The sequence below is a fragment of the Cloeon dipterum genome, chromosome 4 (assembly GCF_949628265.1).
Source record: "Cloeon dipterum chromosome 4, ieCloDipt1.1, whole genome shotgun sequence".
Taxonomy (NCBI): Eukaryota; Metazoa; Arthropoda; class Insecta; order Ephemeroptera; family Baetidae; genus Cloeon; species Cloeon dipterum.
In genome coordinates, this window is record NC_088789.1 from 31,523,185 (window position 1) to 31,550,207 (window position 27,023).

General features: G+C 40.1%; 6 protein-coding genes across 10 annotated transcripts; 4 read left to right on the forward strand and 2 right to left on the reverse strand.

The window, feature by feature from the left end:
* Positions 1-1,577: 1,577 nt before the first annotated feature.
* Positions 1,578-6,117, forward strand: LOC135944179 (zinc finger protein 780B-like). 3 transcript variants are annotated; one of them, XM_065490970.1, is made up of 3 exons: positions 1,578-2,082; positions 2,139-2,233; positions 4,814-6,117. In XM_065490970.1, exons 1-3 carry the CDS (start codon positions 1,859-1,861, stop codon positions 6,067-6,069), a joined length of 1,575 nt encoding a protein of 524 aa, XP_065347042.1. In that variant the 5' UTR covers positions 1,578-1,858; the 3' UTR covers positions 6,070-6,117. The 3 variants fall into 3 exon arrangements, with proteins under 3 accessions (XP_065347042.1, XP_065347040.1, XP_065347041.1); XM_065490968.1 differs by lacking the exon at positions 4,814-6,117 and adding an exon at positions 2,296-3,620; XM_065490969.1 differs by lacking the exons at positions 1,578-2,082; positions 2,139-2,233 and adding exons at positions 4,215-4,599; positions 4,657-4,751.
* A 1,211-nt stretch (positions 6,118-7,328) lies between these two features.
* On the reverse strand, positions 7,329-9,426 carry LOC135943806 (oocyte zinc finger protein XlCOF6-like). Its single transcript, XM_065490470.1, has 3 exons — positions 9,182-9,426; positions 9,031-9,125; positions 7,329-8,966 (listed from the first exon to the last, which is right to left on the reverse strand). The coding sequence occupies exons 1-3, from the start codon at positions 9,424-9,426 to the stop codon at positions 7,624-7,626; spliced, it is 1,683 nt and encodes a 560-aa protein (XP_065346542.1). The 3' UTR covers positions 7,329-7,623.
* Positions 9,427-9,690: 264 nt separating this feature from the next.
* LOC135943452 (zinc finger protein 91-like) lies at positions 9,691-12,974 on the forward strand. The gene is made up of 3 exons (XM_065489986.1): positions 9,691-10,597; positions 10,653-10,747; positions 10,810-12,974. Exons 1-3 carry the CDS (start codon positions 10,344-10,346, stop codon positions 12,066-12,068), a joined length of 1,608 nt encoding a protein of 535 aa, XP_065346058.1. The 5' UTR covers positions 9,691-10,343; the 3' UTR covers positions 12,069-12,974.
* A 2-nt stretch (positions 12,975-12,976) lies between these two features.
* Positions 12,977-15,963, reverse strand: LOC135943450 (oocyte zinc finger protein XlCOF6-like). The gene is made up of 3 exons (XM_065489982.1): positions 15,173-15,963; positions 15,021-15,115; positions 12,977-14,958 (listed from the first exon to the last, which is right to left on the reverse strand). Exons 1-3 carry the CDS (start codon positions 15,412-15,414, stop codon positions 13,568-13,570), a joined length of 1,728 nt encoding a protein of 575 aa, XP_065346054.1. The 5' UTR covers positions 15,415-15,963; the 3' UTR covers positions 12,977-13,567.
* A 71-nt stretch (positions 15,964-16,034) lies between these two features.
* LOC135943451 (zinc finger protein 11-like) lies at positions 16,035-21,412 on the forward strand. Of its 3 annotated transcripts, none has more exons than XM_065489983.1 (3): positions 16,035-16,467; positions 16,525-16,619; positions 19,613-21,408. In XM_065489983.1, exons 1-3 carry the CDS (start codon positions 16,244-16,246, stop codon positions 20,983-20,985), a joined length of 1,692 nt encoding a protein of 563 aa, XP_065346055.1. In that variant the 5' UTR covers positions 16,035-16,243; the 3' UTR covers positions 20,986-21,408. The 3 variants fall into 3 exon arrangements, with proteins under 3 accessions (XP_065346055.1, XP_065346057.1, XP_065346056.1); XM_065489985.1 differs by lacking the exon at positions 19,613-21,408 and adding an exon at positions 16,680-17,970 and having other exon boundaries at positions 16,088-16,467; XM_065489984.1 differs by lacking the exons at positions 16,035-16,467; positions 16,525-16,619 and adding exons at positions 18,997-19,396; positions 19,456-19,550 and having other exon boundaries at positions 19,613-21,412.
* An 805-nt stretch (positions 21,413-22,217) lies between these two features.
* Positions 22,218-26,966, forward strand: LOC135944052 (zinc finger protein 354C-like). Its single transcript, XM_065490743.1, has 3 exons — positions 22,218-22,704; positions 22,762-22,856; positions 22,918-26,966. The coding sequence occupies exons 1-3, from the start codon at positions 22,478-22,480 to the stop codon at positions 24,267-24,269; spliced, it is 1,674 nt and encodes a 557-aa protein (XP_065346815.1). The 5' UTR covers positions 22,218-22,477; the 3' UTR covers positions 24,270-26,966.
* The last annotated feature ends 57 nt before the right edge of the window (positions 26,967-27,023 follow it).

Below are 27,023 nucleotides of genomic sequence, written 5' to 3' on the forward strand. Positions count from 1 at the left end.
ATCGAAAGTCTACGGTGGCGCCATCTGTTGGTGGCTTCGAACACTTAGGGTTTATGCAACTGGTCAATTTAATTGTTTAAACCTACCAGGAGCGGGAGCCAGGTGAGCGATCAAATTGGTTCGCACTGCGAATATCCAAGATGGCGTCTGAATGTGGGAATCAAAAAGCTCCCTTTGGATTGCCGGACGAGTGTCTAGAGTTTGTTTTTACGATCCGAAAGACGCGATTAATGCCAATTGTGTCACAATATTGACCAAAACTTGCTTCCTTTCGCGCATTTTTACTAGAATATTTTTTCGCACTTTACTCCACCGGACGCCATATCTGCGCGTGGCACGAATCTGGCCCCCGCTGCCTCCCAGTATTATTTAGAGCGTTTTCAAGAAGATCATGTTCAGGGAAAAAATTCTCATGGTGTCCTGTTCCTGTTCTAAAATTGGATTTTCCGGTTATGTCCTGTTCCGTCGGCTATGTTCCTGTTTTACCTGTTTTTTATCTTTCAGTTCCTTTAACAAAATGGTATTTTTTAAATGTTTTTACGTGTCTGAAGGCAAATAAATAGTTAATATATATACTCTTATCAGGATTTGCCAACTCTGCAATGCTTAAAAGTGCAATATTAAGTTACATTTAAGAGAGTAAGCGATGTTAAACATAATCAAAATGAAAATTTTTAATACTCTTGTCCTTTATTGAGATTATATTTGATATGAATTCGGCCAACAATATAATTGTTCTGAAGCAAATTTTATGTATCGACTTGTACCTGAAAAATATTTTCCTCTCCTGCCGGAATCCCAGGAAAAATAAGGATCTCTTGTTTCCAATCCGTCTTTGGAATCTGCTCAAATATAATTATTGTCTTATTTGCAATGAATTTGCTTAACTTTTGGTGTTGGGTGGTTTTTGGGGGAAATTTTTTAGGGAATTTAAAGAGATGCATCTTTTGACTTAAAAACGCATTTATTTTGAAATTCGTTTCAAAGGTTGGGGTTCTTTAGATTGTATGTATCACAACAAATCTTTCAAAAATAAAATTGAACAATTTCTTTCAACTTGATATTCCTTTAATTTTTCCTTTTTTTCAGAAAAAAACAGGCTTCAAAGCATTCTAATAACATTTTTGATCAACTGTATTCACGCGAATTTTCTTTGATTAAGTTGCATTAACCCTGGTAAATTTGCGTCGAAAGCGTGTACTTATGTCGTATCTATACTGGCTGCCCGATTTTCCTTTTGACAGAAAGGTATGTATATATACCATTCTCCCGCTGACGCCTAAAAAGCATTTTAAATTATACTTTTTCCCATGCAGAACGATGTACAAAAAAAGATGACTAAAAAAAATACAAGAACGCCGATCAGATCGAGCGATCAAAGATTTCTGACTGCTGATTGGTTGCCTCTGGTGACACACCCCCCTGGTTGCCTCTAGAAACAGAAGAATGCGAAGACAAGGATTTAGAAAAAACAACTCGTATTTTATGAATTTACTGTATAAAACTGAATCAAACTAAGACTATTATCATACGTAAATAGTTATTTTGCTTTTTAATTAAACAAAACACAAAAAATACTAAGAAATTCAGTTAAACCAGCGTCAAGTACTTTTATCCTTGTCGCACTCTCCACTCTATCTCCACCGCTAATGTGGGCGGAGTTGTTGTTTACAGCTAACAGCTGACTTTGAATCGCTTGCTTAACAGGACACAGGACCACGCACGAAGCAAGGTCCGCGTGTTAACGTGAACAAAGTTTTTTTCCAACCCAGGGAGAATCTGTGCCTTGAAAAGTATCACAGGACCCTTTTTTTGTAAAGATTATCTCGGTTAGGGTGTCAATTTGAGGAGTCGAGAGATGAAGCTGCGAGGCAAGGAAGGAAAAGCACCCATTCAAAAGCCGCTGTGCAGACTGTGCGAGTGTCCGACGTCGGACGGGCACGTCCTCGCGTCGCAGGTGGACAGGTTCAAGCTGAGGAAATGGGCCATGGAGGTCATGAACCTGACGGAAGAAGACGAAAACTTGCCGGATGTGGTCGAAGAAGACGCTTTGATCTGCTATTTTTGCATTTGGCAGGCCGAGTGAGTTTTTTCCATGAATTTAATTTATTATTTTAATATTGACACGTGCATTTTAGGTTTGGGGATGAGTCTGGAGATGAATCTGTGGCTTGGTGGCCGAAAAAACTTGATTTGGAAGAAAACGCTAGGGTGCTGCGGGAGAATTATTCAGGTAATTCGGTATTTTTAATGAAAATAATATCCAATTTAATTTATATTATTCAAATTTTCCAGTTGGTGAAGTAGAGCAGTGTTGGGTGCAGTTGGAAGAGGTTGATCTGGCAAAATATACAAAGGAATCCCCTAAGAAGAGAAAATTCGACATTGATCTGGCCAAATACGAAAAGGAAATCCCTCTGAAGGGGAAATACGGCAGTGGAGTGTGTTCTTACTGTGGCAAGAGATGCAACGATCTGAGACAGCACGTCAGAGGGCATCACAAAGAAGCAATCAAATGTGGAATTCGGGGCTTCATGACTTTCTTTCACACCGAGGAGGAAAAAGAGCAGCACATGCAAGAGGATCTTCACTCGATACACAAAAACCCACGCAGGGAAATATGTTGTGAATATTGTGAAAAGGTCAATATTTTTTCCTCACTCAAATCTTGGAGGATGCACATGAATCGCAAGCATCCGGAACTGGTGGCGTGCACGCATCGTGGTTGCAAAGAGTTCTTCAAATCTAAGTCTGAAATGATTCTCCATATCAACTCGCACAAACAAGCCATAAATAAAAATCTTTACCTATGCAAGCATTGCGAGTATTTCGCCACAAGGAAGAACAGGTTGAGACAACATGAAGAGGCGAAGCATATGCCAAAGATCTTCAAATGCGACAGTTGCGGCGCCAGTTTTGGCTCGAAATTGATGGTGAAAAGACATTTCAAACAATGTAACATTCTCGACAAGTGCAAATCTTGCAGCAAGGACGTGGCTCTCAAATACAAAGCACGCCACAGAAAGTCATCAGTTTGCTCGAAGTGCAAACTCAGTTTCGAGTGCGCGGGTTTGTACCAATTGCATCGGGAAAAATGCAAACAACCCCTCTTTAGTTGCGAAGAGTGTGGAAAATCATTCAACGAGCGTTGGAAGTTGAATCGTCATGTGAGACAATTTCACACCAAATCTGCGACCTTTCGCTGCGACCATTGCGACTATTCTGCATTTTATAAGGCATACATGGCGGACCACATCCAATGGAATCATTTTCCAAAGACGATTAGGTGTGAAGAGTGCAACACATTTTATGCTTCTGAACGAATTTTAAAAATACACAAGCGCAGGTGGCACGAATACATTCGGTGCGCAGAATGTGGTCAGGAGGAGCGCCGTCACAACATGACGAGACACCGGCGCGTCAAGACTTGCCGCCACTGCAAATGCAAGTTGAAGTGCTCAGGACTCCTTCAAAAGCACATTAATAAGTGCTATGTGCACGCAAATCGTAATAATTTCTATTGTGACAAGTGCCCGAGAATATTTTGCCACAAGAGACAATTGTTTTCTCATTTTGTCAGGATGCATAATGATGTATAAATAAAATGAATACTGGCACTCTAAAAAATGCTTGCTTCTTACCAGAATATTTTTCCTTTTTACGGTTATTTTGCGTCCAATCCATAGAGACCAGTTAAAAGATTTTAAAATCAAATTTTGTAAAATTTTTCTTACCCTAAACTTTATTTCAATAATGAAAAACAAAAACGTGGTGCGTCAAAAGCACGTTTATACCGATTGCCTCTCTTTTACCTTTTGACAAAAAGTGTAGAGATCTATTACTTTCCCGCTAACGCATAAAGAGCGCCTACTTTTATCTCGACGCGTAAAGAAATAAAAAAACCACGAGTACGCCAATCAGAGCGCAGCAATCAAAGAGCGCTGAACGCTGATTGGTTGCCTTTACGAACTTGAAGGAGATAAGACAAAGGAGTTAATAACAAAAAACTAATTGTTACGTCTTTAAGTAAAAATCTACTGCTATCTAAGATTAAAATAATAATAAACCAGAGAAGTTAAATTAAAAATGAACAAGAGTTATTTAAAAGCTTGAACAAGAAGGTACCAGCTTCATAAATTCTCTTCTCCTTATCGTACATACCAATGCAAACGGGGGCGGAGTTGTTCCAAATAGCTTGCAAACAAACTCAAACACACACATGGCTTCACAGGACAATGAAAAAGAACCAAGATCCGCGTGAATAATTTTGTTTGTTTACGACCACCAACTCAAGAAGAGTCTGGACATTGAAATTCAACGAACATCACTTTAAGGGAAAATCTTTTGGATAGCGAGTCACTTGAGGAGTCGAGAGATGAAGCTGCGAGGAAAAGAAGCAAAAATTCCCATTCAAAAGCCGCTGTGCCATCTGTGCGAGTGTCCGACGTCGGACGGCCACGTCCTCGCGTCGCAGGTGGACAGGTTCAAGCTGAGGAAATGGGCCATGAAGGTCATGAACCTGACGGAAGAAGACGAAAACCTGCCGGAAGTGGTCGGAGAAGACGCTTTGATCTGCTATTTTTGCATCTGGCAGGCCGAGTGGGTTTTTTCACGAGTTTAAAAATTGCGATTATTTATTATTGACCCGTGTTTTAGGTTCGGGGATGAGTCCGGAGACGAGGCTGTTGCTTGGTGGCCGAAAAATCTCGATTTGGAAGAAAACGCTAGAGTGCTGCGGGAGAATTATTCAGGTATTTGGGAATTTTTATTAAAAATATTCATCAGAGTGATATCTATTGTTTAAATTTTACAGTTGGAGAAGTGGAACAGTGTTGGGTGCAGTTGGAAGAGGTTGAACTTGCTAAAAACACCAAGAAAATCGCTAAGAAGAGGAAATACTTCAGTGGAGACTGTATTTATTGCGGCAACAGTTACAACCATCTGATGGAGCACGTCAAATATATGCACAAAGAAGCAATCAAATGCGGATTTCCGGGCTGCAGAACCTACTTTCACACCGAGGAGGATAAAGAGCAGCACATGCAGCAGGTTTCACACGAGAAACGTTCCAAACCACGCCGGGAAATCAGGAAAATTCTTTGTAAATATTGTGAAAAAGGCAAATTGTATTCCACAGTGGAGTTGTGGAGGCGGCATATGGATAGCAAGCATCCAGAACAGGTTCTTTGTACTCAGTACGGCTGCAACGAGTACTTCAAATCGAAGCCTGAAATGATTCTCCACGTCAACTCGGCGCACAAACGAGGCTTAAATCAAGATCTTTTCCAGTGCAAGCATTGCGATCATTTCGCAACTCTTGAATATAATTTGAGACGACACGAAGAGTCGAAGCACATGCCAAAGATCTTCAAATGCGACAAGTGCGACGCCAAATTCGGCTCCAAGGTATTAGTGAAACTGCACTCTAACAAATACCACACGATCGACAAGTGCAAAACTTGCGGCCAGGACGTTTTTCACGGACACAAGGCGTTCCACCGAAAGGCATCGGTTTGCTCCAAATGCAAAGTGAGTTTCAAGTGCTTGGGTTTGTATCAACTGCATGGCGAGAGTTGCAAACAAACCCCATTCACTTGCAAAGAGTGTGGAAAAGCATTCAAATTTATCAAGGGGTTGAATCGCCATGTGAAAACAGTTCACACCAAATCTGTCAGGAATTTCGGCTGCGAGCACTGCGACTATTCTGCATCTAACAAGTATTACATGCTGAACCACATGACACGCCAACATCTTCCAAAGACGATTAAGTGTGAAAAGTGCAGCAAAATGTTTCCCACGAAATGTCTACTCAAGAATCACAAGTCCAAGGCGCACTCGTTCGTCCGCTGCGCCGAGTGTTCGCGGAAGTTGCGCCGCGATAGCATGTACAAACACCGGCGCGCGCAGACCTGCGGCCGCTGCGAGTGCAAACTCAAGTGCCAAGGACTTCTTGACATGCACATCTGTCCGCGGAGTAATAATATTTTCTGTTGTGACATGTGTCCAGATATATTTGGGAAAAAGAGAAGTTTGTATGCTCACATTGTCAAGGAGCACTTTAATTTGTAAATAAAATTAATCACAGAATTGTGAATAAATATTGTGTTTAAAAACCTACCAGAATATTGTCTTTTTTTGTTTCAGTTTCAGTTTTGTACGGTGTTTTGCGTAAAAATATTATTTAAATTTAATTAATTATTTTCACAATCTAAACTATGTCAGAGGGAAGTTACAAATTCTTCTAATTTTTTTTAAACATACATTTATTTTGAAAGCTCCAGAAGTCCAGCCAATTCACCAGTTGCATAAACCCTAAGTGTTGGAAGCCGCCAATAGATGGCGCCACCGTAGACTTTCGATTTTAAGGCACTTTCCGCTGCGATTTCAGACTCAATCTAGCTACTGTGCATTCTTCAATTAATTTGCTAATTTTTGACGTGCTGAAAACCAAAATCGGTTCAGCCATTCGCCGTAGAAAAGATTTTTTTATTTCAAAAAATAGTTTTTCACAATTCCACGGCGATTGGCTGAACCGATTTTGGTTTTCAGCACGTCAAAAAATATAAAATTAATTCAAGAATGCACAGTAGCTAGATTGAGTCTGAAATCGGAGCGGAAGTGCCTTAAAATCGAAAGTCTACGGTGGCGCCATCTGTTAATTGGCGGCTTCGAACACTTAAGGATTTATGCAACTGGTGAATTTTGACATCTTTAATTTTGGTGCCAAGGGCCCAGCAGGCCCCTAATGGCCAAACGGCGCTAATTCTGGTACCAGTCGTAGCTTCTTTTGGTAAGTCGTGTCCACCTCTGTGTGCAGTTTTTCAAATTTGAATCATTTCTCGTGTATTCAAGAATTTTTTTCTGTCGGGTTTTCAAAAAAGTAGAAAATTTTCATAAATTTGTCCTCTATCAACGAGAAATTCGTCTGGGATTGTTTTGAGATCATCAAATTCAGGCCGATGCGATCAATTTTCTTGGACTTTCTCGTAAATTCGCAATTTCCCCGATTAGTTTAGTTTCCACCGGTTCGATCGCCGTTCCTGGGAACCAATTTATAAATTTTTCAACCCAAAGAAAAATTAAAAATAATTTGTTTTCCGATTTTTCTCTCCGCACAAGTGGATATATGTGCTTTTATTTATCTGAAAATTCGGCAGCTCTTCCGATTTTTGCGACCACGACCCCTCATCGGAAAAATTTGACCTTGTGAAATGAGAATTAATTCTTTAAGAAATATCCAAAACTGAAAGTGAAGCAAAGTGTAACCGTAAAAGGGACGATATTCTGGTAAATTTTTGTAATTAACCGCGAATTTTTTTTCGTAATACAGCTATTTTATTTATGCATCAATACAAACTATACGAACGTGTCTCTTGCCTAAACAATTTGAGGCACTTGTCACAATTATTATTTTGGTAACTCTTCCTATTATGCTTTTCAAGAAGTCCCTGATTGGCACTAAACTTTTGCACTCACAGCGGCGGCAAGTCTTTTATTGGTCCGATGTCTAAATATTGTTTGACGGCGAATCTCCTGATTGTGAGCACATTGTGCCGCCTGTGCTTGTGACGCTTAAAAATATTCCCTGGAAAACAATTGCTGCACTTTCAACACCTAACAGTCTTACGGAAAATGTACGATTTGAATGTGCCTTTCCATTAGGCTCTTGTTAAATGTAGAGAAGTCACAATGGTCGCAGAGAAAAATCGCACTTTTATTGTGAACTTGTTTCACGTGGCAATTCAACTTCCAGCACTTGTTGAACGTTTTTCCACACTCTTTGCAACTTAAATTTAAAAGGGTTGGATTGCAGCTCTTTTTATGCTTTTGAAGAAGTCCCGAGCACTTCAACTTGCAATCGCAGTGGCAGCAAGTCTTGGCAGTTCGATGTTTAAGCATGGTTTCATGGCATATCTCCTGAGCACATTCTGCACAACGAACGTATTTGTGCCACCTCTGTTTGTGGATCTTGAGAAATGATTCAGAGGCAAACCATTTGTCGCACTCATCACACTTAACAGTCTTTGGAACATGTTTGCGTCGCAAGTGCTCCCGCATATTGCTCTTTTCACATGCCGAATAGTCGCAATGTTCGCAGTGAAAAATCTCAGTTTTGGTGTGAACTCGTCTCACGTGTAGATTCAACCTGCAAGGCAATGGGAACTGTTTTCCACACTCTTTGCAACTTAGGAGGGTTTGTTTGCAGCCCTTCCTATGCGATTGGTACAAACCCAAGCACTCAAAACGGAGTTTGCATCTGGAGCAAACCGATGGCTCTCTGTGGGGTGCTTTGTATTTGAGAGCCTCGTCCTGGCCGCAAGATTTGCACCTGTAGAATGTGTGATATTGTTTGTAGTGAGAATTGACCAACACTTTTGACCCGAATTTTGCGTCGCAATTGTCGCATTTGAAGATCTTTGGCTTGTGCCTCGACTGTTCGTGTTTTCTCAAATTATATTCCAACGTTGTGAAATACTCGCAATGCTTGCACTGGAAAAGAACTTGATTTATGTCTTGTTTGTGGATCGAATTCACGTGGAGAACCATCTTGGGCTTGGATTTGAAGTACTCCTTGCAGCCGTGATGCCTGCATGCCACCGACAATTCCGGATGATAACGTTTCATGTGCTTTCTCCACGTTGTCCATGAGGAAAATATATTAACATCTTCACAAAATTTGCAACGAATTTCCGTGCTTTCGCTTGGTTTGCTATGTTTCTTGTAACAATAGTTCTGCATGTGCTGCTCTTTTTCCTCCTCAGTGTGAAAATATGTCGTGCAGTCCCGAATTCCGCATTTGATGGCTTCTTTGTGTTGCCTTCTGACGTGCTGTCTCAGATCGTTGTATCTCTTGCTGCAGTAAAGACACACTCCACTGACGTATTTCCTCTTCTTAGCGATTTCCTTGGTGTTTTTAGCAAGTTCAACCTCTTCCAACTGCACCCAACACTGTTCTACTTCTCCAACTGTAAAATTTAAATAGTGTGAATTAAATTTGATATTATATTTCCATTAAAAATACCGAAGTACCTGAATAATTCTCCCGAAGCACCTTAGCGTTTTCTTCCAATTCAAGGTTTTTCGGCCACCAAGCCACAGCCTCGTCACCAGACTCATCCCCAAACCTAAAACACGAGTCAAAATTAATAAACTGCAATTTTTAATTTCGTGAAAAACTCACTCTGCCTGCCAGATGCAAAAATAGCAGATCAAAGCGTCTTCTCCGACCACCTCCGGCAGGTTTTCGTTCTCTTCCGTAAGGTTCATGGCCTTCATGGCCCATTTCCTCAGCTTGAACCTGTCCACCTGCGACGCGAGGACGTGGCCGTCCGACGTCGGACACTCGCACAGTCTGCAAAGCGGCTTTTGAATGGGTTTTTTTCCTTCTCTCTGCTGCCTCCTTAAGCTCCTTGAATGATTCTCCATGTCTCCGTCTCCACTCGAAAGTGTTTTCCCCCACAAAGGGTTTAAGCGTTGATATTAATGCCGTCTGCTCCTGAATAATGGATTGGGAAAAGTTTGATAAGTAATAAATTTCACGCTGATTCTTCCCTCTTACATTGAACCGTTAATATGCGAATGCGAGTCACTTAAAGTCGGGTTGAGTCAGGTCTGGTGATTATGTCAACATTGTCAACAACTCCGCCTTTTCGTTCCGAGTGGCATGTGCGACAGGGAGATAAAAACTCGACGCTGGTTTAAGAGATTTAACGTTTCCATGTTAATGTTAACCCAAACAATTCAATGGATTAAAAAATTTTAATGAATTTAAAACGTATATGTCCCATTTATATTTGCCAAATTTACCGTTTGACAGATTTAGATGTACCAAGTTCCTCCTGGCCTTTTTTTGGCCCTAATGTGAATGAGGAATAGCAAATCAGATTTTATATTTAAAAACAATGAATACGCCAAACAGCGTTCGGCAACCAAAAACTGCTGAACGCTGATTGGTTGGCTCGAAAACTCGGGAGAGTTTAGACAAGGAGGTAATAACACATCTCCAAAATTTTACGGATTAGCATCCAAGTAGAAATCTAAAGCATTTTAATTGTAATTCCATAAATAAATTAAAGTAGTTTGAAATTAACAAGTACGTAGGAAAACAGAAAAAGGAGCAATATGAACTTTGAAATTTCTTCTCCTTGTCTCACTTGCCATTGCTAACGGGGGCAGAGTTGTTGACAACAACACAGCTGATTATAATTTCGCATTTCGCACGTTTCACAAATAACAGACATTGCAAAAAGGAAGATCTGTGTGAATATATTATTGTTTACGACTGCCAACGTGCAAACCCATTCTCAGAAACAGAGAGCATTGAAAATTAACTGAGTGGCGACATGGAGAGCCATTCAAGGAGCATAAGGAGGCAGAAGATGCAGCCGAGAGAAGGAAAGAAACCCATTCAAAAGCCGCTGTGCAGACTGTGCGAGTGTCCGACGTCGGACGGCCACGTCCTCGCGTCGAAGGTGGACAGGTTCAAGCTGAGGAAATGGGCCATGGAGGTCATGAACCTGACGGAAGAAGACGAAAACCTGCCGGAGGTGGTCGAAGAAGACGCTTTGATCTGCTATTTTTGCATCTGGCAGGCAGAGTGAGTTTTTTTCAAGAATTTTAATTTATTATTTTAATTTTGACTCGTGTTCTAGGTTTGGGGATGAGTCTGGAGACGAGGCTGTTGCTTGGTGGCCGAAAAACCTTGAATTGGAAGAAAACGCCAGGGTGCTGCGGGAGAATTATTCAGGTACTTCGGTATTTTTAATGGAAATAATATCCAATTTAATTTATATTATTAAAATTTTACAGTTGGAGAAGTAGAACAGTGTTGGGTGCAGTTGGAGGAGATTGATCTCGGCAAATACACGAAGAAAATATCTACAAAATGGACACCCGTCAGCGGAGTGTGTCTTTACTGCGGCAAGAGCTACAACCATCTGATGAACCACGTCAATTATATGCACAAAAAGGCCATCAAATGCGGAATTAAGGGCTGCACAACTTACTTTCACACCCAGAAGGAAAAAGAGCAGCACATGCAGCAGGTTTCACACGAGAAACGGAAAATTCCATGTGAAAGCATAAAAATTCGTTGCAAATGTTGTCCAAATGGAAAGTTGTTTTCCACAGTGGAATTGTGGAGGCAGCACATGAGACGCGTGCATCCAGAACTGGTGGCATGCACGCATCATGGCTGCAAAGTGTACTTCAGATCCAAGACTAAAATGATTGTCCATATTAACTCGTGCCACAAGCAAGGCATAAATCAAGATCGTTACCTATGCAAGCATTGCGAGTATTTCACAAACAAAGATTCTTATTTGAGACGACACGAAGAGGCCAAGCACATGCCAAAGATCTTCAAATGCGACAGATGCGACGCAAAATTCGGCTCAAAATTGTTAGTGGAATGGCACTACAAAAAATTTCACACGTTCGACAAGTGCAAATCTTGTGGCCAGGACGTTTCTCTCTCATACAAGGCAGTCCACAGAAGACCATCGGTTTGCCGCGGATGCAAACTGAGTTTTGAGTGCTCAGGTTTGTACCAATCACATAGGAAGAAATGCAAACAAACCCTCTTTAGTTGCAAAGAGTGTGGAAAATCATTCAACAAGCGTTGGAAGTTGAATCACCACGTGAAAGAAGTTCACACCAAATCCGCGATTTTTCGCTGCGACCATTGCGACTATTCTGCATTTATTAAGCGGTACATGCAGTGGCACATGCAATGTAAACATCTTCCAAAGACGATTAAGTGTGAAGAGTGCAAGAAACTATGTTCCACGAAATCGACACTCAGGGTTCACAAGTCCAGGTCGCACTCATTCATTCGCTGCGCTGAGTGTGCTCGGGAGATGCGCCATCAAAACATGTCGAAACATCAGATTGCCAAGACTTGCCGCCGCTGCGAGAGCAAGTTCAAGTGCCGCGGACTTCTTGCAAATCATACTAAGAGTTGTGTGCCTTTAAATAGTAATTATTTCTGTTGTGACAAGTGCCCGAGATCATACGGGAAAAAGATATGTTTGTATGCTCATATTGTCAAGAAGCACATTGATCGATAAATAAAATGAATAACGGCATTTGCGATTGGGGAAAAATTCGACAATCCCCACGCGGTAAATCAATGTGCGTGGAACCGCGGAACGGTGTGTCGAACGGTCAAAATGTAAACAAGCCCATTGGCGATTTTTAAAAATAAAAACGAATATCTTCTAGGGCGGCAGCTAAAAATAATCTTAATTGGATGCAGAATTTTACGGCGATTCTAACGAACCTTGCATTTTTACCCTACGGCCCATACGAACAGAGTTAATAATTTTTAATGCAAAATAATTAAACGAGAATTTTGTTGTTTCAAATTTTGGTATCCAGGGCCAAATGGCGCTGATTTTGATATCAATCGAAGCTTCTTCCATCTATGTGCAGTTTTTTAAAAGTAGACCATTTTTCGATTTTTCAAGAATTTCTTTTTTCAGACGGATTTTCGAAAAAGAAAATATTCATGATTATGTGCTTCTTGATATATCGACGCGAAATTCATCTAGGATCATTTAGAGACTAAATACGAGCCGACCTAATTAATATTTTTGGATTAAATGGATTTTAAATTTTGAAAAACGAGACTCGTATAATTTCTCCAAATCCGCAATTTTTTTTTTTTTTTTGAACAATAAAAGGGCTAATAATGAATTCCCACCGGATCCAACGCCGTATGTACTCTATGAACCAATTTATATATTTTTCAAACCCATGGAAAAATTAAAAATAATTGTTTCCCAAATTTTTCCCTCCGCACGATCGAATATATATTAATTTAAAAATACTACCGTTCTTTCGATTGGCGAACACGACCCTTCATCCAACAGGTCTTGGACAGGGCGCTTTTTGACTTGTGGTACGCGCTTAAGACCTTTTTCAGGGTTACCCTCTATTATCTACTAGAAAAATTGAAAGATTTTTCACTTGAATCGAATCTCTCTTGCCGCGATCTATTTCATACGTTTTGCGAATTTTCGGGAAAAATTTCCTCAATAGGAAAAATAAATTGTAGTTTGCTATTTGTTGATTTTTCTAAAAGAAATTAAAGATTTTGCTTGTTCCTAATTTTTTAATATAATTTCAATTAAGAAGAAATTTTGCACAAATTTTCTGTGTAAATCCGGATGGAAAAAAAAGAATCCAAGGGCATGGAAATTTAATGAAAATTGTGTTTGAAAATATTTGTAGATAAAAAATTATTTATTGCTATATATTTTAGAAAAAAACCCTTTCCCAAACTATAAAAGTGAAGCAATATAACCGTAAAAGGAGCAATATTCTGGTTAATTTGTCTAATTTTTCATAATACTGCTGCACATTTCATTTACACATCAATGTGCTTCTCGCGACAGTATGAAAATTTAGGCTCTCGTCACAATAAAAATTATTATTCTGGCAGCTCTTAAAATGCTTTTCAAGGACGGCGAATCATCTCCTGAGCACATTGTGCCGCCTGTGCTTTTGACGCTTGAGAAAATATTTCCTGGCAAACAATTGCTGCACTTTCAACACCTAAACAGTCTTACGGAAAATGTTTGTATTGAATGTGCCTTTCTATTAGGTTCTTCTTAAATGCAGAAAATTCGCAATGGTCGCAGCGAAAAATCGCACTTTTGTTGTGAACTTGTTTCACGTGGCAATTCAACTTCCAACGCACGTTGAATGCTTTTCCACACACTTTGCAACTAAGGAGGGCAGTTTCTTCGCAACTCTTCTTATGCTTTTCGAGAAATCCCTGGCACTTGAAATTGCAATTGCAGCGGCGACAATTCTTTACGGTCCGGTGAATCGGCATGTTTTGACGGCGTACCTCCTGACCACATTCTGCACAACGAACGTATTCGTGCCACCTCTGTTTGTGGTACTTGAGAAATGATTCGGAGGAATACAATTTGTCGCACTCATCACACTTGATCGTCTTTGGAAAATGTTTGCGTTGCATGTGCTTTATTATTTGGTGTTTTTCATATAAAATTTGGTCGCAATGGCCGCAGCGAAAAATCGTACTTTTGGTGTGAACGATTTTCACGTGGCGATTCAACTGCTTATTCAAGGTGAACGGTTTCCCACATTCTGTGCATTTAAGAAGAACTGATTTGCAGCTTTTCTTATGTAATTGATTCAAACCCGAGCAATCAAAACTAACTTTGCATCTGGAGCAAACCGATGGCTTTGTGTGAAATGGCTTGTATCCGAGAGTCACGACCTGACCACAAGACTTGCAATTTTCGAACGTGTGACATCGTTTGAAGTGCTTATTCACCAACACTTTTGAGCCGAATTTGGCGTCGCAACTGTCGCATTTGAAGATCTTTGGCTTGTGCTTTGCCTGTTCGTGCTTTCTCAACAGAAACTCATGCGTAGTGAAAAACTCGCAATGCTCGCATAAGTAAAGGTCATGATTTATCCCTTCTTTGTGCGACAGGTTAATGTGGAGAATCCACTCGGACCTGGATTTGAAGGACTCTTTGCAGCCGTAATGTGTGCACGTCACCGGAAGTTCTGGATGATAACGTTTCATGTGATATCTCAACATTTGGTTTGAGGAAAATGTTGTGAAATTTTCACAAAATTTGCAGCATATGTTTTTCTTTTCACACGTTTTGTTTAGTTTCTCATGTAAATCCTCTATCATGTGCTGCTCTTTTTCCTCCTCTGTGTGAAAGTAAGTCCTGCAACCCCGAATTCCGCATTTGATGGCTTCTTTGTGCATCAGCTTGACGTGATGCCTCAGACTGTTGTACATCTTGCCGCAGTAAAAACACACTCCACTGCCGTATTTCCACTTCTTAGGGATTTTCTTTTCGTATTTGGCCAGATCAATGTCGAATTTTCTCTTCTTAGGGGATTCCTTTGTGCATTTTGCCAGATCAACCTCTTCCAACTGCACCCAACACTGTTCTACTTCACCAACTGGAAAATTTGAATAATATAAATTAAATTGGATATTATTCCCATTAAAAATACCCAAGTACCTGAATAATTCTCGCGCAACACCTTAGCGTTTTCTTCCAAATCAAGATTTTTCGGCCACCAAGCGACAGCCTCGTCTCCAGACTCATCCCCAAACCTAAAACACGGGTCAATAATAAATAATCGCAATGTTTAAACTCATGAAAAAACTCACTCTGCCTGCCAGATGCAAAAATAGCAGATCAAAGCGTCTTCTCCGACCACGTCCGGCAAGTTTTCGTCTTCTTCCGTCAGGTTCATGACCTCCATGGCCCATTTCCTCAGCTTCCACCTGTCCACCTGCGACGCGAGGACGTGGCCGTCCGACGTCGGACACTCGCACAGTCGGCACAGCGGCTTTTGAATTGGTGTTTTTCCTACTTGACTCCTTAGGCTCCTGGAATGTCGACTCTCCATGTCTCCACTCAAAAGTGTTCTTCGTTCTTCCCACAAAGGTTAAAAGCGTTGATTTTCAATACCCTCGCCCCTGCTCCCTCTGTTTCTACGAATGTGTTGGGCGCGTTGGCAGTCACAAGAAATAATTTAACGCTGATCCTCTTCCTTCCTTTTTCTTACAATGTACCGTTAAAAATATTAGAGTATGCAAATCGTAGTCTCTGCAGTGAGGCGATGTCAACAACTTCGCCTTCGTTCGGAGTGGTATAACATGTGCGACAAGCGACAAGGAGGAGAAAACGAATAAAGCTCGAAGCTGGTTAATTGTACGAGTATAAACATAAACATACAAAAATCACGAGTGCGCCAATCAGATCGCAGCAATCAAAGAACGCTGAACGCTGATTGGTTGCCCTTACAAACTCGAGAAGGTTAAGTTAAGGAGTTATGGAGTTAATAATACAACACAAATTTTTACGTATATAGAGTTATTTATCGAAAGAATGTAAGGTTATGAGAACAATAACTTAGTAATTTTATTTAAAAAGTAAACAAAATTTATATAAATAAAAAAGAGGGGAAAAAATCTTTTTAAAGTTTCTTCTCCTTGTCGCACACTACACGACTACACGACGAACGGGGGCGGAGTTGTTGATAGCAGCCGATTGTGAGTTAGCTTTAGCTAAATAGCTAACGCTTCACACAGGTATAGTGGGTCAAGTTTCCCGTGAAAAGGAATTTTTCTTTACGACCACCAGGCACCAACTCAAGAAGAGTCTGGGCATTGAAATTCAACACATCACTTTACGGGAAAATCTTTTGGATAGCGAGTCACTTGAGGAGTCGAGAGATGAAGCTGCGAGGCAAAGAAGGAAAAACACCCATTCAAAAGCCGCTGTGCCGTCTGTGCGAGTGTCCGACGTCGGACGGCCACGTCCTCGCGTCGCAGGTTGACAGAATCAAGTTGAGGAAATGGGCCATGGAGGTCATGAACCTGACGGAAGGAGACGAAAACCTGCCGGAGGTGGTCGGAGAAGACGATTTGATCTGCTATTTTTGCATCTGGCAGGCCGAGTGAGTTTTTTCATGATTAAAAATTGCATAGTTATTTAATTTTGACCCGTGTTTTAGGTTTGGGGATGAGTCCGGAGACGAGGCTGTCGCTTGGTGGCCGAAAAACCTTGATTTGGAGGAAAACGCTAAGGTGTTGCGCGAGAATTATTCAAGTAGGGAACTTTTTTATAAAAATAATCCACGGCGTAACTTCTGTTGTTTAAATTTTTCAGTTGGAGAAGTAGAACAGTGTTGGGTGCAGTTGGATGAGATTGATCTGGCCGAGTACGAGAAGGAAATCCCTAAAAAGAAGAAACGTGTCAGTGGAGTGTGTTTTTATTGCGGCAACAGTTTCAACCATCTGTTGCATCACGTCAGAAATGTGCACAAAGAAGCCATCAAATGCGGAATTCGGGGCTGCGCGACGTACTTTCACACCCAGGAGGAAAAAGAGCGGCACATGCAAGGGGATCTTCACAAACCACGGGAAAGGATGAAAATTCGTTGCAAATATTGTGAAATAATCAAGTTGTATTCCTCAGTGGAATCATGGAGAAAGCACATGAATCGCGACCATCCAGAACTCCCGGTGGCGTGCGCGCATTACGGCTGCAACGAGTATTTCAAATCCAAGTCTGAAATGATTCTACACTTCAACTCGCACAAGCGAGCCTTAAATCAAGATCTTTTTGAGTGCAAGCACTGCGAGTATTTCGCAACGAGTGATTCTAATTTGAGACGACACGAAGAGGCCAAGCACATGCCAAAGATCTTCAAATGCGACAGATGCGACGCCAAATTCGGCTCGAAATTTTTAGTGGAATCGCACTACAAAAATTATCACACGTACGAAAAGTGCAAATCTTGTGTCCAGGACGTGGCTTTCGGGATCAAAGCACGCCACAGAAGACAATATGTTTGCCCCAAATGCAAACTGAGATTCAAGTGCTTGGGTTTGTATCAGTTGCATTGGAAGAGCTGCAAAAAAATGAACCTTGTTAGTTGCAAAGAGAGTAGAAAACAGTTCGCCTTGACTTCCAGGTTGAATCAACACGTGAAAAAAGTTCACACTAAAACTGCGACTTTTCGCTGCGACCATTGCGACTATTTTGCATTTAGTAGGCCGTACATGCGAAAACACATACAATGCAAACATCTTCCAAAGACAATTAAGTGTGAAGAGTGCAAGAAACTGTATTCCACGGAATCTACACTAAATGATCACAAGTCCAGGTGCCACTCATTCATTCGCTGCGATGAGTGCGCGCAGGAAATTAGCCGCCATAAAATGCGGATACACCGGACCATTAAGACTTGCGGCCGCTGCGAGTGCAAGTTCCAGTGCCGTGGACTTCTTGCAAATCATATTAAAGAGTTGTGTGCATATAAATAGTAATCATTTTCTATTGCGACAAGTGCCCGAGATCATACGGGAAAAAGAGAAGTTTGTATGCTCATAATGCCAGGAAGCACATTGATCGATAAATAAAATGAAAACAGTCACTCTAAAAAATTGTTGCTTATTTAATTGTAATAACCAACCAAAATATTGTCTTTTGTACGGTTATTTTGCTTCACTTTAAATTTTGATTGTTGATTTGTTTAAAATATATTGGATAAATTTCATAACAATTACTTTTATCTGATCTAAAAATATTTTCAAATTAATTTTTTCTAAATATCCAAGTCCTTTAAATACAGCTTTATACAATATATTTCTGCAAAATTTCTTCAAATTCCATCTAAAAATAAGGAACAAGCAAAATATTTCCAAGTTACCGTTAAAAAGTATGAGAAAAGCATAATTATGTGGTGCTCGCCGCTCAATGGTCTCAAGTCCTCCAGACATGCTAAATGCTAATCTGAATTTATTACAATTTATAAACATGCACACGGGCAGTTTCCGCCCCACGTGGGCCCTCCAGACGTACGCTTTCGCGACAAACCTGGGGGTAAACTCATTATCATTATGTTGAGAGTCTGGCAATGAAAATGGTTTTTTTCCTATTTTAGAAGTCAGGTCGCTGTGATGCCCTGTTAATTCTGACCAAAAACTTTATTTCATTAGTGCAAAGCAAAGCAAAAACGTTATTCGTCAAAAGCGCGCTTCTTATACCATTTTTTGCCTGATTTTCCTTTTGAATATAAGTCTACGTGTACCATTATTTTGCATAAAAAGCGGGTACTTTAATTTCCCCCGATGCGTAACGAAATTCAAAAATCGCGAGTACGCCAATCAGAAAGAAAAGCAATCAAAATCTGCTGAACGCTGATTGGTTGCTTTTAGAAACTCGAGGGAGATAACACAAAGGAGTTAATAACTCAACAAAAAATGTGTACGCATTAAAGTATTAATCTAAAGCTCTGTAAGTTCATGATAACATTTAATTAGTAATTTACTTGAACAGGTAACATAAGATGGTTAAAACGAGGAAATAAAGACATCGACCAGCTTGGAATTTTCTTCTCTATGTCGCACACACCACTGAGAACGGGGGCGGAGTTGTTGATAGCACTGAAATCAGCTGTGTTAGCTTGTAAACACGCGACCACGCGCACGCGACTCGACTGGAGAGAACAAAGGACAATGCAAGCAGCGAGATCCGCGTGACAAATTTGGTTTGTTTACGACCACCAACTCAAGAAGAGTCTGGGCATTGAAATTCAACGAACATCACTTTTTGCGAGAGTTATTTTGGATAGAGAGTCTCTTAAGGAGTCGAGAGATGAAGCTGCGAGGCAAAGAAGAAAAAACACCCATTCAAAAGCCGCTGTGCCGACTGTGCGAGTGTCCGACGTCGGACGGCTACGTCCTCGCGTCGCAGGTGGACAGGTTCAAGCTTAGGAAATGGGCCATGGAGGTCATGAACCTTACGGAAGAAGACGAAAACTTGCCAGACGTGGTCGAAGAAGACGCTTTGATCTGCTATTTTTGCATCTGGCAGGCAGAGTGAGTTTTCTTACGAGCCCTAAATATTTTATTTTGATTTTGACACTTATTGTTTTTAGATTTGGGGACGAGTCTGGAGACGAGGCTGTGGCTTGGTGGCCAAAAAATCTTGATTTGGAAGAAAACGCTAAGGTGCTGCGGGAGAATTATTCAGGTACTTAGGAATTTTTATTAAAAATATTCATCAGATTAATTTATATTGTTTAAAATTTACAGTTGGAGAAGTAGAACAGTGTTGGGTGCAGTTGGAGGAGATTGATCTGGCCAAATACACAAAGAAATCGAAAGAGGTTGATCTGGGCAAAAAAACAGATGAAATTCCTAAGAAGAAAGGTGGCAGTAGAGTGTGTTTTTACTGCAGCAAGAGATACATTAATCTGAGACAGCACATCAAATTTCATCACAAAGAAGCCATCAAATGCGGAATTAAGGGCTGCACAACTTACTTTCACACCCAGAAGGAGAAAGAGCAGCACATGCAGCAGGTTTCACACGAGAAACGTTCCAAACCACGCGAAAAGAGGGAAATTCGTTGCGCCTTCTGTGAAAATTTCACATCGTTTTCCTCTGAACAAAGGTGGAGGCGGCACATGAAACGCGATCATCCAGAACTTCCTGTGATGTGCGCGCGTAAAGGCTGCAAAGAGTTCTTCAAATGCAAGTCTGAAATGATTCTCCACATCAACTCGTTCCACAAAAAAGCCGTAAATCAAGATCTTTACCAATGCAAGAATTGCGAGTATTACACCAGACTTAAGGGTGATTTGAAAATACACGAAGAGGCGAAGCACAATCCAAAGATCTTCAAATGCGACGGTTGCGGCGCCAAATACGGCTCGAAAATCCTGGTGAATAATCACTATATCAGAGTTCACACGTTCGACAAGTGCAAATCTTGTGACCAGGACGTGGCTGTTGGATGTACGAGAAATCACAGAAAGCCATCGATTTGCTTAAAATGCAAACTCAGTTTCGAGTGTTTGGGTTTGAATCAATTACATTGGAAGAAATGCAAACAAACCCCTTTAACTTGCAAAGAGTGTGGAAAAACGTTCACCGCGAATTTGAGGTTGAATTGGCACGTGAATAAAGTTCACACCAAAAGTGTGATTTTTCGGTGCGACCACTGCGACCAAATTATTTATGACAGAAACCAAATGATGGCGCACATGCAACGCAATCATTTTCCAAAGACGTTTAAGTGTGATGAGTGCGACAAATCGTATCCCTCCAAATCATTTCTCAAGGTTCACAAACAGAATTTGCACGAAAACGTTCGCTGCGGAGAATGTGCTCAGGAGATGTGCCGCGATATCATGAGGAGACACCGGACCAGTAAGATTTGCCGCAAATGCAAGTGCAAGTTGAAGTGCTCAGGACTTCTTCGAAAGCATAAGAAAAGCTGCGAAGAATTTGCCCCTTTTATTTGCAAAGAGTGTGGAAAAGTATTCAACGTGCGAATGGTATTGAATCGGCACGTGAAACAAGTTCACAACAAAGGGGTGATTTCTCGCTGCGACCAATGTGAATTTTCGACATTTAACAAGAGCCTAATGGAAAGGCACATTCAAATCGTACACTTACCGTAAGACGGTCTTAGGAGTGGAGAGTGCAACAAATTTGTTCGCCACGGAATAAAAGCGTCTCAAGCACAGGCGGCACAATGTGCTCAGGAGATGATTCGCCGGTTGTCCTCGGAAAGCATTTTAAGAGCTGCCAGAATAATAATTTTTATTGTGACGAGAGCCAAAATTGGACAGGCGCAAGTCACGTTTGTATTTTCATACTGTCGCGAGAAGCATATTGATGTGTAAATGAAATGTACAGCAGTATTATGAAAAATTAGAAAAATTTACCGGAATATTGTCCCTTTATTTACGGTTATATTGCTTCGCTTTTAATGTTTTGGAAAGGGTTTTTTCTGTAAAATATATTTAATAATAAATAATTTTTTATCTACTAATATTTTCAAATACAACTTTTTTTCTAAATTTCCACGTCCTTGAATTTTTGAGAATTATGCCAATCAAAATTTTATTTCCCTCCTTTAAAAGCACGTATTGTTTCCTTTTATCTTTGGACATTTTTCACATTATTCATGCAACTTAAAGAAAGATCGCGATTCAATTCTATCTAGCGAAAATTCTGTTATTTTTTTGGATGTTTACCATGCATACATAATCTTAAATTTAACTGTTCCATGGTCCTGATTTCATAAATCATTGCTTAATTTCTCAAATAAGGAACTACATGCAACGGTTTACAATTCAAAAAGTCCTTTTAATTGTTTGGTCTGTGTAGTGCTCCATTAAAACTGTATTCTTGCATCTGTATAATTTGTCTTTTGACTAAATTCAGGTTAAAAATAAATAAATTCTTGCTCAAAATCACTGAAAACAGGCATTTGAGTTAATCTCAGGGCACGGGATGCCCTGAAAAGGACGTCAGGATACCGCAGGTCAAAGCCCTGTCTGACACTTGGACGATCGGCCGAATTTTAAGAAAAATAAAACCATTTTCACTCGTGCAGAGGGAATAATCGGAAAAAATTTACTTTTAATTTTTCAATGGGTGTGAACGCTGAACGCTGATTGGTTGAAATTAGAAACACTTGGGAGAGCTATGACAAGGAGTTAAGAACGCAACTTACGCAACTAGAATTTTTACGTATTGAAGCATAAATCTTAAGCTATTTAAGATCGTGTAAACAACTAACTATAGCAATTAATTTAAAAAGTCAACAAAAATAATAAAAAACGTGGAAAAAAGGATAGAGTCTTAAAATTTTCCTCTCCTTGTTGCACTCACCATTACGAACGGGGGCGGAGTTGTTAGCAGCTGATGAACAACAATAATCAATAATATTTCTAAACACATTCGACTTCGAAGCGCTTCAAAGCAGCTTCAAAGTGAAATGCAAAAAGCAAAATTCGCTTGGGCGGGCGTGTGATTTGTTTGTATACGACTGCAAATCGAAGCAGCTAGTAACTGGGCATGGAAAATTGACGAAAACCCTCTCTGGGGAAGACTTTCATGGATGGAGAGACATTCAGCAAAAGGAGCTGAAAGAGACATCAAGAGATGCAGCCGCCAAGTGTAAAAGAAGGAAAAATTCCCATTCAAAAGCCGCTGTGCAGACTGTGCGAGTGTCCGACGTCGGACGGGCACGTCCTCGCCTCGCAGGTGGACAGGATGAAGCTGAGGAAATGGGCCATGGAGGTCATGAACCTTACGGAAGAAGACGAAAACTTGCCGGACGTGGTGGAAGAAGACGCTTTGATCTGCTTTTTTTGCATCTGGCAGGCCGAGTGAGCTATTTTTACGAGCTTAAAAATTGCGATTTTTATTATTGACCCGTGTTTTAGGTTTGGGGATGAATCCGGAGACGAGGCTGTTGCTTGGTGGCCGAAAAATCTCGATTTGGAACAAAACGCCAGGGTGCTTCGGGAGAATTATTCAGGTATTGAGAAATTTTAATATAAATAATAAACACCTTCATTTCAATTGTTTAAATTTTCCAGTTGGAGAAGTAGAGCAGTGTTGGGTGCAGTTGGAAGAGGTTGATCTGGCCAAATACGAGAAGAAAATTCCTTTGAAAAGCAAAGAAGGCCAAAGATTGTGTTTATACTGCGGCAAAAGTTTCAACCATCTGTTGGATCACGTCAGAGTGTATCACAAAGAAGCCATCAAATGCGGAATTCGGGGCTGCTGGACATTCTTTCACACCCAGGAGGAAAAAGAGCAGCACATGCAAGGGGATCTTCACAAACCACGGGAAAGGATGAAAATTCGTTGCAAATATTGTGAAATTGGCAAATTGCATTCCTCAGTGGAATCGTGGAGACAGCACGTGAATCGCATCCACCCAGAACTCCCAGTGGCGTGCACGCGTTTGGGCTGCAAAGAGTATTTCAAATCCAAGTCCGAAATGATCCTCCATATCAGCTCGTCGCACAGGCAAGACATAAACCAAGATCTTTACTTATGCAAGCATTGCGAGTTTTTCGCCACGAGGAAATCCATTTTGAGTCGACACGTAGAGGGGAGGCACATACCAAAGATCTTCAAATGCGACAGTTGCGACGCCAAATTCGGCTCGAAATGGAAAGTGAATTACCACGTCAAACAAATTCACACGCTCGACAAGTGCAAATCTTGTGGCCAGGACGTGGCTCTCATGTACAAGAAACGCCACAGAAAGCCATCGGTTTGCTCCAGATGCAAACTCAGTTTCGTGTGCTCGGGTTTGTATCAATTACATAGGAAGAGCTTCAAACAAACTCTTCTTAATTGCGAAGAGTGTGGAAAATCGTTCGCCACATCGCCGAATATGAAATGTCACGTTCAAACTTTCCACAAATCCGCGATTTATCGCTGCGACCATTGCAACTATTCTGCATTTAATAAGCGGTACATGCTGTGGCACATGCAATGTCAACATCTTCTAAAGACGATTATGTGTGAACAGTGCAAGAAACTATTTTCCACGGAATCGACACTCAAGGCTCACATGTCCAGGTGCCACTCATTCATTTCCTGCGATGAGTGTGCGCAGGAAATTAGCCGCCATAAAATGCGGATACACCGGACCATTAAGACTTGCGGCCGCTGCGAGTGCAAGTTCAAGTGCCAAGGACTTCTTGAAAATCATATTAAGAGTTGTTTTCCTTTAAATAGTAATAATTTCTGTTGTTACAACTGCCCGAAATCATACGGGACAAAGAAAAGTTTGTATGCTCATAATGCCAGGAAGCACCAGGCCCGGATAGCCCATCGGGCGAATCGGGCAATGCCCTGGTGGGCCGCCGGGCCGGCCACCAGACCGGCCGCAGGACTAGTCGCCCGCCGACACTTGATTAACTCGATTCCTTAAAATAGCACGTTTCGTTGTGCGCCCCACGATCTGGGTACACAAACACCCAGACTGAAAATTTCAGCGTTGTTTTTTTTTATTAATTTTGAGAAATTCTTCAAATCAAAAATGAAAAAAATTACATAATTTTTTTATTTTTCGCCAGGTTCTTTGCAAATCTAAATCTCGGATTCTAACCATCAGAAATGCATAAACTACCCACCGTTAGACTTGGCCCAACCTCCACTAACCAGCCAAACTGCCTAGGGGGAGCTTTCCCTCATCCCCTTTCAACCCCATTGCTATAATTTTGAAAAAAAAATATTTTAGCATGCTTCCTCTGAGCTTAAACATAGTTTAAATTGCCTATAACTCGTTCTTAACTACCACTACGTCCTTTCTTTTAAAATTAAAACAGACAAATATATATTTTACAATACAAATTAATAAATTAATTTTGAGTTAAAAAGTTTTACTTTTTCGAAGGTTTTTTTATGTATTACCACTTACAATAATTAGGGGTGCAGGGAAACCCATTAGCTTGTCAGGGGAGGTGGAGATTAGTCCAACGGTGTTAATAATAGCAATTTTAATGGTTAAACCCCGAGATTTCGAGTGTGCAAAATTCGAAAAGTCAAGAAATTATAGTGCTTTTTTTGTTTTGTGCCAACATTTCAAACTCCAAAATCTCGAGTTCTAACCATCAGAATTGCAAAAAGTACCCACTGTTAGACTCGTATCGACCTCCACTAACCAGCAAAAGTATTTGGGGGTGCTTATCAACATCACCTTTCAACCCCATTGCTATAATTTTGATTCAATTTTTTTTAGCTTGCTTCTTCAGGGCTTAAAAATATTTTAGTGTATCTTAAATTCTTTTCTTTCAAAATTTCAACAGAAAAATACTTTTAAGTTAAATTGTTAATTAATACAAAAATCCAGAGTGCATAAAAATTGTTTACTTTTTCGAGGGAGAAGAAGTATTGCAACTTATGGATGGAGGGTAAGCACCTCTAAATCCTTCAGCTGGTCAAGGGAGGTCGGGTCTAGTTCAATTGTGTTTAGTTTTTGAAATTCTGATCGTTAAAAACCGAGATATGGAGTTGCGAAAGTACCAATTTTTGAAAATTTTCTACTTTTTCGACCTTTCAAGAGAATTTACTTATTCATAAATATTCCATCTCTATGAAATTTTCCGCCTGCAAAGTTCGGAATTGTCATGGGACTACTTTTAAACACTTTTTCTAATTTTCAAAAGAAAATTCTAGAATACACTTTGATTTTTTTTAATTATTTGAACCTTCCTATTTGTTTGATTTTCAAAGTTTTTGTAACTATAAAAAAAATTAAATTAACCTCTCTTTGAATAAATTACGTGTTTAACCAAGACTTAAGCCAATTAACCTCTATGCAACGCTAAAATTTATGAAAGCTATAATTCCTATTTGTTAACTAAATGGAAAAAGATTGGATAAAATTACATCCACAAACTTAAATGCCCATAAAAATATTCATTTTTGTCGAAACGCATATAAACAACTGCAAAAATGCCATAAAACCCGCAAAAACAGTGTTTTTGCAATACAGTGTTTTTTTTCGAAAAATGTGATTTTTTGCGAACCCTGATCCCAAGAACCGGAATCCGGTTTATCCGGTTTTTCACACGGAACCGGAAATATTTTTACCGGAACAGGACCGGACAGGACTTTTTGTAAATAGTTGAAACAAGAACCGGAAACAACCGGAATAATTTTTTCCGGAACTGGAAAGACAGGATTGGAAAATCTGTTCTTGTATACGCTCTAGTTGCAATGCACAAAAATGCACCACTGTTTTTTTGCGCAAAAAATCAGCAGAAAAAACACGAGTTTTGGTTTTTTTCACATTAATTTTTCTGAATTTAACCCCAAAAAGGTCACATTCCACGCAAAAAGCGCCAGAAAATTTGGAAAAATTCGACTAGTGCTAGAATTTTTAGTCTTTGGTGAAACCAGTGGCATAGTTTTCTGATTTTTAAAGATCCCCATTATTTTATTTTCTATAAAAATTCATTTGTTTTGGAAAAATGCGCAAATTTTCAGAAAAAAACAGTTTTTGCAATTTATTCGGTTTTTTTCCGGAAAAATCCGGGTTTCTGGCTTGCGAACCCCGGATGGAGGGGGGGGGGGCCGCTGCGGTCTCGTGGGCCGCCAAAATTAAGAATGCCCCGGTGAATTTTTCGATACCAGTCCGGCCCTGGGAAGCACATTGATCGATAAATAAAATGAATACTGTCACTCTCAAAAATTGTTGCTAATTTAATTGTAAAAACCTACCAAAATATTGTCTTTTTACGGTTATTTTGCTTCACTTTAATTTTTGATTGTTGATTTGTCTAAAATATATTGGATAAATTTAATAACAATTTTATCTGATCTAAAAATATTTTCAAATTAATTTTATCTAAATTTCCAAGTTCTAACAATTTTTTAAATATGGCTTTATACAATATATTTCTGCAAAATTTCTTCAAATTCCATCTAAAAATAAGGAACAAGCAAAATATTACCGTTAAAAAGTATGAGAAAAAGCATAAATATGTGGTGCTCGCCGCTCAATGGTCTCAAGTCATCCAGACATGCTTATCTGAATTTATTATAATTAAAAAACTTGCACACGGGCAGTTTCCGCCCCCACGTGGGCCCTCCAGACGTACGCTTTCGCGACAAACCTTGGGAAAAACTCATTATCATTATGTTAAGAGTCTGGCAATGAAAATTTATTGTTTTTTTCCTA

Bases quoted from the DNA above. Each gene is read 5' to 3' on its own strand.
- LOC135944179 (XM_065490968.1), top strand. From the start codon at position 1,859: ATGAAGCTGCGAGGCAAGGAAGGAAAAGCACCCATTCAAAAGCCGCTG. The intron at 2,083-2,138 runs GTGAGTTTTTTC...CGTGCATTTTAG, and splicing joins TTTTGCATTTGGCAGGCCGA to GTTTGGGGATGAGTCTGGAG. The intron at 2,234-2,295 runs GTAATTCGGTAT...CAAATTTTCCAG, and splicing joins GCTGCGGGAGAATTATTCAG to TTGGTGAAGTAGAGCAGTGT.
- LOC135943451 (XM_065489983.1), top strand. From the start codon at position 16,244: ATGAAGCTGCGAGGCAAAGAAGGAAAAACACCCATTCAAAAGCCGCTG. The intron at 16,468-16,524 runs GTGAGTTTTTTC...CCCGTGTTTTAG, and splicing joins TTTTGCATCTGGCAGGCCGA to GTTTGGGGATGAGTCCGGAG. The intron at 16,620-19,612 runs GTAGGGAACTTT...TAAAATTTACAG, and splicing joins GTTGCGCGAGAATTATTCAA to TTGGAGAAGTAGAACAGTGT.
- LOC135943450 (XM_065489982.1), bottom strand. From the start codon at position 15,414: ATGGAGAGTCGACATTCCAGGAGCCTAAGGAGTCAAGTAGGAAAAACA. The intron at 15,116-15,172 runs GTGAGTTTTTTC...CCCGTGTTTTAG, and splicing joins TTTTGCATCTGGCAGGCAGA to GTTTGGGGATGAGTCTGGAG. The intron at 14,959-15,020 runs GTACTTGGGTAT...CAAATTTTCCAG, and splicing joins GTTGCGCGAGAATTATTCAG to TTGGTGAAGTAGAACAGTGT.
- LOC135944052 (XM_065490743.1), top strand. From the start codon at position 22,478: ATGCAGCCGCCAAGTGTAAAAGAAGGAAAAATTCCCATTCAAAAGCCG. The intron at 22,705-22,761 runs GTGAGCTATTTT...CCCGTGTTTTAG, and splicing joins TTTTGCATCTGGCAGGCCGA to GTTTGGGGATGAATCCGGAG. The intron at 22,857-22,917 runs GTATTGAGAAAT...TAAATTTTCCAG, and splicing joins GCTTCGGGAGAATTATTCAG to TTGGAGAAGTAGAGCAGTGT.
- LOC135943452 (XM_065489986.1), top strand. From the start codon at position 10,344: ATGGAGAGCCATTCAAGGAGCATAAGGAGGCAGAAGATGCAGCCGAGA. The intron at 10,598-10,652 runs GTGAGTTTTTTT...CTCGTGTTCTAG, and splicing joins TTTTGCATCTGGCAGGCAGA to GTTTGGGGATGAGTCTGGAG. The intron at 10,748-10,809 runs GTACTTCGGTAT...AAAATTTTACAG, and splicing joins GCTGCGGGAGAATTATTCAG to TTGGAGAAGTAGAACAGTGT.
- LOC135943806 (XM_065490470.1), bottom strand. From the start codon at position 9,426: ATGGAGAATCATTCAAGGAGCTTAAGGAGGCAGCAGAGAGAAGGAAAA. The intron at 9,126-9,181 runs GTGAGTTTTTCA...CTCGTGTTTTAG, and splicing joins TTTTGCATCTGGCAGGCAGA to GTTTGGGGATGAGTCTGGTG. The intron at 8,967-9,030 runs GTACTTCGGTAT...TAAATTTTACAG, and splicing joins GCTTCGGGAGAATTATTCAG to TTGGAGAAGTAGAACAGTGT.